The sequence below is a fragment of the Pteropus alecto genome, unplaced genomic scaffold (genome assembly GCF_000325575.1).
Source record: "Pteropus alecto unplaced genomic scaffold, ASM32557v1 scaffold80, whole genome shotgun sequence".
Taxonomy (NCBI): domain Eukaryota; kingdom Metazoa; phylum Chordata; class Mammalia; order Chiroptera; family Pteropodidae; genus Pteropus; species Pteropus alecto.
This window is the reverse complement of record NW_006430460.1, coordinates 893,907-904,097: the sequence shown is the minus strand read 5'-3', so window position 1 is coordinate 904,097 and position 10,191 is coordinate 893,907. Positions and strand designations below refer to the sequence as shown.

At 53.6% G+C, this 10,191-nt stretch overlaps 1 protein-coding gene across 1 annotated transcript in view; it reads left to right on the top strand.

Annotated features, from left to right (window-relative positions):
* The window catches only part of MEDAG (mesenteric estrogen dependent adipogenesis), a 12,068-nt gene that overhangs the window by 581 nt on the left and 1,296 nt on the right, over positions 1–10,191 (top strand). Inside the window, exons 2-5 of the mRNA XM_006904824.3 lie at positions 5–135; positions 6,081–6,190; positions 8,477–8,589; positions 8,985–9,270. Coding sequence (XP_006904886.1) covers positions 5–135; positions 6,081–6,190; positions 8,477–8,589; positions 8,985–9,270 — 640 coding nt within the window. The remainder of the gene's footprint in view (positions 1–4; positions 136–6,080; positions 6,191–8,476; positions 8,590–8,984; positions 9,271–10,191) is intronic.

Below are 10,191 nucleotides of genomic sequence, written 5' to 3'. Positions count from 1 at the left end.
CCAGCTGCGCGGCGACCAGCTCGTGGCGCCGGGCACCGGGGAGCCCGCGGCCGCGCGCGGGGGCTTCAACGTCTTCGGCGACGGCCTCGTGCGCCTGGACGGGCAGCTCTGCCGCCTCGGCTGCTACATCAAGAGGTGGGTGGGCTCCCCGTGCCCCGGCAGAGGGTCCCCGGGAGCCCCCGCTGGCCTCTCCGCCTCCGCGCCACCCCCCGCACCCCACTTTCTGCCCTTTGGCCTGACATCCTGCAGCTGTGCTTGCCGCCCCCCCAAGGGGGCACTCGGGCCGGCGCGCGGGGGAGAGCAGGGTGGGGACCGCATCGCTGGCGGGTGATTTTCCCTTTCTGGCTCCTTAACTGGGTCAGATGAGCTCAAGTTGGCGGCACACCCTTCGGGATGTTTTGGAGGGACCCACGCCCTGCCCTTGGGGTGGTGGCGAGGGGCGGATCGGAGGGGAAGGCGGCTGCTCATTTTTGCGCCCTGAGAGCTTTACTCAGTGAGGAGACCCAGTGGAGAAGCGAAGAAAGTTGTAGGTGTCCCACCTTTGACCTCCCTTCGTGTTTCAAATAAATCAACCAACCACAGCTGAGCAGGGACCAGCTCCGGGGGAGGTCCAGCGCAGGGCCTGTGGGCCGAGGCGTGGGCAGATACATTCTGGGAAAAGCCAGCGCAGGGTGTGTCTGCGTAGGTGTGTGTGTGTGCGTGCGTGTGTGCGCGCGTGTGCGTGTGTGTATGCGTGGCAGGGGGCGGCGGGGGGGTCATATTCGGGTGCAGAACTGAGTGCCAGGGCGTGGGCCAGTACGGTCTAGAGCTTGGTTCAGACATGAGTAAGCCTCCCCGGCTACAAAGCCTTTGCTATTGGAAATCACAGCAGCGCTGTGCCACCCTGTGGACGGGACACAGCCAAGAGGGGCGAGCAAACAGAATGACATTTAAAATGGCTTCTTCAAAGCGGCTGGGAAAACCTCGTTTATTGACACGGAGAGAGCGAGGGCTCTGAGTGCCTGAAACACCATTCCCCAGCAAGAATGTCTCCCTTTCTTAGTGAATTGAAAATTCCAACCCATAAGCAGGGGACGGGGAGAGAAAGAATTCGAGATCGGATTTGCGAAGACTTCGAAAGAAGATAACCATTGTATTTGAGAACAGTAGGAAGAATAAAAATGCCCAGAATTCATTGGAGCTGTAGGTTAGGCTTTTGGCAGAGCCGGCTCCTCCGCCTGTCTTGGCGTTTAGAATGACCTGGCGATGGAAAAGCCAGGAGCCTCTGCTGCCTTCTCTCCCGCCTCCCTTCCCCCTGGAGCCCCTGCTCTGGACCCAGCCACACTTCCTGCTCTCAGCTCGCCTTGTCCTTGCCTCGTGCCTTGTCCTGGAGGCCCGAGGCAGCCACCTCATCATCCCCAAGGCCCGGCGAAGCCATGACTCCTGGGGTCCCGTTTCCCTCCTGCTTTGTCCACCCATTAGGGGGATGTTGGGCCTGACAGACCAACCCTCTTTGGCTCAATAAATGGTTCTAACCACAGGCCCCTCCTACTTTGCTCCTTATATAAATAACTGGGCCGCAGGAATCAGAAAGAACCTAGGACCCTGCATTCCTCTGGCATCTGTATATTTGAATGATTAACTAGTTTGTAAGCCTCTGAGTGGGAGGAACATGTCTTAGACTGGTGCTTCCCAAATTTTAAGTAAGTGTGCAGGTCTCCTGGGGAGATCTCGTGATACATACTTTCCGATTGAATAAACCTGGAGAGGGGCCCGAGAATCTGCAGCTTTACAAGCTCCCGCATGAGGCGGTGCTGGTGGTCCAGGGACCGCACTTCAAGCGACAAGGTCTTAGACCATTTCCATATGGAAAGGGTGCATTTTCCCATCTGTCTCCTCAATGGACTGCATGCTTCTTGAAAGCAGGGCGATTTCCTTTCTCATCGGGGTCCCCAGCGCCCAGCAAATGTTTATTACGTGAACGAGTGAATGGATGAGTTCGCAGCGTTTCTCACAAGCACTGTCCATCATCATGGGCAAATGGACGAACGAACGCCCGTACCCTCGATTCGAGTCGCAGGCGGTAGAGTGATAAATCTAAAAGTTTCGCCTCATTTCACTAGCGTAGGGACAGGAGGAGGACGGGAGGAAATGGAGTAGAAGAGACTGTGAGCACTTGGGGCGAGGCTCTGTATAAAGCCAGCACGTTAACACTGGAAACACAGCAGGGCCATCTCGCGTGTCCCCTCCAGCTTCTGCTTGGTGTCACAGCAGAGGATCATGAACACTGACAGTTTCTGGGCTTTCTACACAAGGACTGTTCCAACAAGTGTCCCTTCTTCTCTGTTCTTCTCTCTGTGTTTTTTTTTTTTTTTTAAACGAACACACACACTCTCAGATGGAAGCTATGGGTTCAAATTCTTATTTGTCTTTGAGTGGTAAATTGTGAGAGCCAAGGGAAATTTGGAGCAGCTTTTCAGATCGTGCTAGAGACAATGTGAAACCTGAAGGGAGCTCCAGAATAGGGGGGCTGTCCTAGAAGGTGGGTGACCTTTCAGCGAGTCCCGATGGGCTGGGAGCAAAAATATAGCGTTCTTTCTTGGTCCTGCCTTTCAGATAGCGCTTTCATTAAGCTGCTCCCTTTAGTCTTTTCAACAGAAAAAAATTGAGAGTAGAAATTGGAGCCAGGAAGGAGAGACTCTTGCTCCCTTATTTTTCAGAGACTCATTTTGTCCTCCTTTCTCGGTCACTCAAGGGAACCCAGCCCTGATTGGGTGTCAGAAGCTTACAGAACTCCACCCTGTGGCCAGTAGAGATTAGAGACGAATCGTATTTGTGGAGCATCTAACCATGGGGCCAAGCGCGTGTGTCTCATGCGACTTGCACTATCGAGTCATCAAACAGCAGGCAATACTGTTATGTCCCTTTACAGATGAGGGCACAGGTCCAGGCGGGTTAAGTCAGTCGCTCGGCGTCACAGTGGGTTGTGGCTGTGGGACTGAGTTCATGCAGCCAGGAAATTAGCACATGAACTCGATGTTCTCATTTCGAATCCCTCCGCTTCTCACCACGCAGTGTTCTGCCTCCTGAGCTTTGCCCTGGAGTCAGGTGCAGAAAGTGTCGGGGGCCAGGGTAAAAGCAAGGAAGAAATGAGAACTCAAAAGAACAATCTTCAACTATAAGCAAATGTAATAAGTACCCAGTCCACAGCAGCAGTGTTTGCCTGAGCGATTCAGAATCGTGCACTATTAAACATGAAATCATCGGTCTCTAACGCAGTCTAATAACTTGTCTTACAAACGATCAGATGTCAGATACCTAAATATCTGTACGACTTCGCTACTCCATCCTCCGTCTTTTTGTGACTTATTTTAGTGACTTACATAGCCAGATTTTACCCAGTGGATTCCAAAAGCGCACTCATATTTCTTTCTTTCTCTGGAGTTTGGAGGTGTTGAACTATTGGGCCAGAACCAGGAGGCTGGGAGCGGATGACTAGTGGAGGTGTTTCTTCTTGGTGACCTGGTTTAAGTAGAGCGTTCATTAAGTAGGCATCTTGCCACCGTCTCTTCTCTGCAACTCCTGTCATGAGAGCTCTGATAACTGACATGCTCTGCGGTGAAGTTTGCGGGCCCCTTAAGATTCTAAAAGTGCCTCTAAATCATCGAAGGGGGATTAAATGATGCCACGTAGAGTTTTATGAGTCAGGGCGTCTTATCGATTCAGACTCTAAAAGAAAGGGGTGACTCGTGTGTAGGTGACACGGTAAACTCAGTGTGTGGCTCTCCAGAAGCCCCCCGCCCGGCCCCCGTCTCTGAGTTTGCCACATCACAGTGCCGTGAGCCCCACAGCATTCCGAAGAGCCTGCCACAGAATTCTGGGGGGAACTGATTATTTTCACAACCCGCGAGCATTTCTAAGTTGAGATTTTTACCTTTTTCCCGCCGCTGACGCTTGCGATCAGATGTCCGTCGATCCCGTAGGCAGAGGCAAGCGGCGTCAGTTGTGCCACGGGCATAGTAGCCGATTTTCCGGCTGTGCTGCGCACACGCACTCTGTGTCACCCTCCCTCGAGGGTGACAGTCAGACCGTGGATGCCGGGAGAGCAGACGAATCGCTTCGAGGAGAATGTTACGTGGCTATAGATTAGCTGTGGCAAGCGAGGCCGGCGAACACGCAGATCGACTGCGGGTGGCTCACCGGGGCACCTGAGGCCGCCCCGGCCTCACGCACCTGTCCGTTTGCTGCCATGAGCCTTGCCCTGCCCTCCTCCCTTGGCTACGAGAGTATTCTTCCTCCTTTGTCCCTCCGCATCTCACCCCCGCCCCCCTGCAACCACAGACCTCTCCTCTTCCCCGGCCACATCGGCCTGCCTGGCACAGGGGATGACAGAGCACGGAGCAGCCCCTGTACGGCCACCCTCTGCCCTACCCCCCGCTTCCCAGGCCCTGCGCCCCTCAGACGTGCCGAGGCCCGTGTGAAGGCGTACCGGGTGCCCAGCACGCTATCGGCGCTCCGCGAGTGTCTTTGAAGTGAACGAGAGGGATGAAGATGAGCAGAACATTCTCTCTGTGCTGACAGGGGGCACAAGAGCTTCTCCCTTCGCGTGCCCACTCACCTTGTCCTCTCTGGCCTGCCCAGGTGAGGGCGGGGAGGCGGGGAGATGGAGGAGGAGCCGAGCAAAACCCCCAAACATCAGCACCTGCTCCCCCATGCCCCCCTGGAAGGCACCAGCCCTGTGTCCCCTCCCCAGCCCCACCACCAGTGTCCAGGGGTCGGTGGATGACGACCGCATTAAAAGCCTGGCAAAGCACAAGGCAGGAAGCGTTCTAGAGGCTCCATCAGGGGTCAGGCTTTAAAAGCGCTCACACTCAGGTCTGACAAGCCCAGAGAAAAGATAATGACACGTATTTCTAGGAAACCAAGCTGGGAGGCAGACGCGGGAGCTGTGTTTTCCCGGCTCGGGGGTGGATGTCCCCCCACGTGCCCCCTCTCTCCCACTCCTGGGTCACGGTCTTGTGCGCTGGCCCCTCTAAGTGGGTTATGGGCGTCGGGGCGGGGAGGGCGGCTGCGGGGAGCTCTCCAAGGCCATCATTTTCATGTTCCATACTGAAAAGACAAGCCAGAGGGAAATGCTGGAGCCGTCTCCGCCGGAGACTAGGTGTCAGAAGCAGACGGGCTGCAGTGCAGCAGAAGCCGCCCACGCTGTCGCTAGGCCGCCCAGCTCTCCGTGCAGCCGTCCCCAGCTGGGCCGCCAGGGGACCAGCTCCGTGAAGAGGGACTGTGGCAGCCACACACCCCCGGCCTGCTGGACTGGGCGCCATGCGTCTGCCTGTGTCCATGCAGCACCTGAGCTGGGGTTCGGTTCGAGAATCAGTCACCTTCTTCAAGGAAGCCAATTTACACTTGGATCTGCCTTTGTAATCAGCTTTTGAAAGGCGACGTGGCAAATTTGTAGAGTAAGGAGAGAGAGGGTGCTGGCACCCTGGACGGCAGGCGGAGTGGTGAACGGAAGGACACCACGGGCACTCAAGTGGACGGGGGCCTGTCGTTTCCTTAACGGCACGAGCTCAGGATCAGGGAGATGCGAATTCGTTCACGCGGATGTTGGTGCATGTCTCATCTATGGGGACGGCTGGGTTTATTTGGGGATTGAAGGAGGAAAGGGAGGGGAGAAGGAAGGGGAGATTTCAGACCCGCTGGTAAGATGGGGTGCCTGCCCTGGAGAAGACCCGGCCGGTTCCACTTACCGAGCGCCCTTCATTCTCAATTCTGAGAGATGCAGAACCCTTACAGCTTCAAGTGAACCCTTATAGCCCAAAAGACAGATGGTGCTGGCCGTCATCGGAGGGCCAGGCGTCAGTGTCAGGCCACCCCGGGGACCGTGGTCACCTTTGGGGGGGTGTGTTGGTCTCAGCCAACCGGGAGACAGGGACTGACTTCTGTGGGACTCGATATGGCTGCCCGTGCAAGGACACAGTTTAGGGCACTGCTCTTACGGGGACCGGGGATGTGGGGGGGCGCCCGTCCAGACGTCCGTCCCTGCCTGCCTGGGAGGGGAGGGCTCCTTACCTCTGCAACGATCTCTGCTCCTTTCACAGATACGTGGAACTGACCAACTACTGTGATTATAAAAACTACAGGGAAACCATACTGAGCAAACCGATGCTGTTCTTCGTTCACGTGCAGACGAGAAAGAACCCCTCGAAAGGTCGGTATATAAATATTTCGGTTTAGTTCGGCTTTACCGGGCTGTGGACCGCGGCATGCTGGCGAGGTGGGGGTCGGGCACGGAGGCAGCAGGATGAATGCCCTCTTGTGATGCTGCATGACGCTGTCCGCCACGTATCAGACACTCAGGGGTCCCAGGCACACCCCAATGTCCCTGACTGGCACAGCAGCCGGGCAGGGCCTATGTTAACTGTGCGGGGACAGGGTTGTGACTGGGACTGATGGGCAGACCGGGATGCGTGGTCCCTGTACCTGTCAGGTGCTTCTACCAGCCCCGTTCTGTAGACGAGGAAGCTAAGGTAAAATAAGTACCATAGATGCTTCTCTGTCTCGTGCTATGATCTTTGAATGTCAGTTCTAGAAACGTCTCTTTATTGTTTCTTCCTAGAAATCAGACTAGCTGGTAACAACTACATTAATTCAAATTCCAATATGGAACTATCTCAATTTCCCCTTCTTCCTCCTGCTCAGAGGGATAGGTGGGAAAATCAAGGACATAATCATAGAAGTAGAATTCCTTAAACTTGACTTCTAAATAACATTCTTAAAGCGACACATTCCCAGGAGACTTCTGCTCACGTCTCGTTCCCGGCTGACCCTCTGCTCAGTAGTGGGTTCAGCCATTCAGATTCTCTGCTCACTCCCTAACTCCACGTCAGGATGTGCTCTCGGAGGGAGGGCCACGGGGCAGAGCTCGGGGACAGGCAGCTCCAGGAGGGCCTCCAAGTCCCTGATGTTATTCAGCTTGACGATGGCCAGGAATCCGGAGACTTCTCTAGCGATGCCATTCACAGATGCATCAAGATCCCCTCCTGGTCCGCCTCTCAGGAGGAATCTTAAGGGAGAATCAGAGACCTCTCCTTGTTGACGTTTTAGAGCAGGCGTGTGGAGCCAGGCCCGCGTCCTCGTGAGGAGAGAGTCATGATGTGAAAAGCTTAATTCAGGCGGTCGAGTTTAATTTATGAAAACTGGGATGAAGGAAACACATCTGGCCCCACTGCTATCGTAAACTACGTCTGTGCAAGTTAGAAAAAGCCACCATTAACTCAGGACGACTTGCCGATTCTTCCCAGAAGTCGGTCATAATAAACACCCAGACAGCCGATGTCCGCGAATGCGCGTGACATTCTCCAGAGCTGTGCAGTGCGCAGCCTGTGCAGCCAGGACGCCGTGGGGTGTGCTGGCCCTGGGTACGTCGTGAGGCTACAGGTCCTGGTTCGGTTGGGGCGAAAGTTAATTCGAGGTGTAGTACCGCTTCTGGCTTTACTGGTTTCATTACATCTCATCTCAAAGAGGACAGAAAGTAGTTTATATCTAAAGCACCCAGAAAATAATTCGAGAGAGAGAAGAACAAGGGGAGGAAAAGTAAGATGAATTAGGTCACAGCAAGGTTAGTTCACAGTGTGTTCCTCGAGGACGTGGCACAGGTCCCCGGTGGGCCACAGGCTCGATGCGCAACGCCAAGGCCAAGTGTTGAGTCTTCGAAATCGCCTAGTGGCTGGTCCGTGGCCTTTAACCAGAGGGTGACGCCCTAGGAAAAGCGCTTGAGTCACTAAGGCCGTGCAGCTCGTTTCTGGGGGCTGGAGAGTTAAGGGGCTGTTGGTTAATAGTATTTCCTATTTCCTAAGGAGTTGGCAACCCTCCCTTGGCTTAGACTGTATAGAATCGGACAGAATCAGATTTAAGAGCTTAAAAAGAAAAGCGAACAACCAACCCCCACCCCCCGTGCCAGGACACAGAGATGGGATAATTTAAGCAATGGACAGTCAGCCTCCGGTGGCCTGGACCTGTAGCCCCAGAGACCAGCCTTTTGGCAGAACAAGCCCGGTCTCTGGGGGAAGGTAGTGGGGAGGCGTGGGGGACCCCTCCCCTGGACTTGGCTGGTTTTCTGCAAAGGAGCCATGTTAGTGAGCGCCAAGTCGCCGTTGAGATGTCTGGCAAGGCAGTCACAGGAACACCAGTGGTCCCGAGTGCTCATGCACACGGCACAGGCTCCGTTCTCCGCTGTGACCGCAGTGACACGGAACTTTCGATTTCCCCAGACGAGAGTGACAAAGGGCAGCCTCGGGGCCGCTGAATGTCTGAGCTGCTTCTTTCATGTCCTCAAAATTCTCAGAAACGTGTCTAGAAATCTGGCGAGGCTTGGCGGCGAGGGAAGCTGTAATCGAGTAAAATCTCCTGGTACGGTGGGACCCGCCACCTTGTCGCACGCTGAGAGGTGTTTCTGTCGCCTGCTTCTTCTTGAACTCTGCTCCCTCGTTTCTAGAAAGGACGTACGCGTTCCTCGTGAACACAAGGCACCCCAAGATAAGAAGGCAAATAGAGCAAGGGATGGACACCGTCATTTCCTCAGTGATTGGAGAAAGCTACCGGCTTCAGGTAACTGCCGGCCAGTCGGGCCCCAGAGCTGCGGCGACACACGGGGGTTCGGGCACCTTCGCGTGGGGCCGCGTCCCTAAGGCTCAGCGCTGACCTAGCTGCTCCCGGACATGGATGTTTTCTGTTGTATCATGACCAAGAAAACGAGCCGATGTGCTGGCAACGTGTTAGAAATGGCATCGGACGCCACGTCTGTTCCGTCGGCCCATGGAATGTGACGTGGGTGCAAGAAATAAAGACGACTATTCAAAAACATCTATCGGAATAAGAGAGAAATATGAGATTGATACTTCGCACATTGTTTCTGTAATATAATTTTATAATGATCTGGAATTCTGGGTTGGACCATTATTGTTATATGCATGAAATTCATCGAGTCTTTTTCTCTCTCTCAGTTTGATTTTCAAGAGGCGGTCAAGAAGTTTTTCCCTCCAGGAAACGAAGTGGTTAACGGAGAAAATTTGAGCTTCGCCTACGAATTCAAAGCCGACGCGTTATTCGATTTCTTCTACTGGTTCGGGCTCAGCAATTCCACTGTGAAGGTGGATGGGAAGGTTCTGAATTTGTCGAGTACGAGTCCAGAAAAGAAGGAGACGATTAAGTTATTTCTGGAAAAGATGAGTGAACCGTTAATCCGAAGAAGCAGTTTCTCTGACCGGAAATTCAGCGTCACTTCCAGAGGTATGTTAAAAATTCTCACCTACCTGGGGGAAGGTGGCCAAATAAAAGCATAGAACAATATCGCGAGAGAGGAGAGGCACGGGGTGGAAACGGAAAGGCCTCTTGACAGAGAGGAAATAGTACATCCCGTCATTCGGAAAGCAAGGAGTGAGAAACGTTTACTGCCAACAGGAAATGCAGTGTGTTTTCTTCTTAGGCGTCTTACAGTTTTCCGACATAGCAGGCTGTATGGTGCAGCACACCCAGAAAATCATGTAAAAATCTGTTATTGAGCTAAATGCATATTAACGCTCATTTACATATGGTTCACGATTGTTTAAATATTATGAACGAATGATGCTGTTCTCGCGTGTGCGTTCCAGGGCAAAGTGTCAGCTGGGGGAGGCGTCTACCTGGTCGAGATAGCTATCGATTTTACGTCCATAAAAAAGGAATACACAGGGTGGTCCAGGGTTTATAAGGCCTCAGAAGAATAATTCTCGAGAATATTTCACGTAACGAACGACGTGTCATCTGTGATGCGTTCCAGATTTTAATATCCATTGCCCTCTGCCCTCTGGGCTGGCGAGACTTTCCCGGCTGGGTGGCTGAGCAGATGACACAGGTCACATCGTGTCCAGATTGTCCCCTCGGAGCCCGTTTCTCTCTGTCCTGTGCTGGTAGGGGACTTTTGAATGGGGACTTTGGCTGCTAATTGCAAAAAAATTGAAACAAACACGAAAAGTGCCAGTTTCTATGAATCTGCCGTTTTCAAAAAATTGAGATGTGAAATACAGAGTCTTCATGAATTGTATTTAAAGACAGTTGCTTTCTTCCAAGGTTTGCAGAAGAAATGCTTACTTGAGCGCTTTCTTATCTTGGAAGTAGCCTCTGTGTCTCTGTGGGACCCTCCCTCTCTCCCCTTCTCCCCCTCCCTCCCTC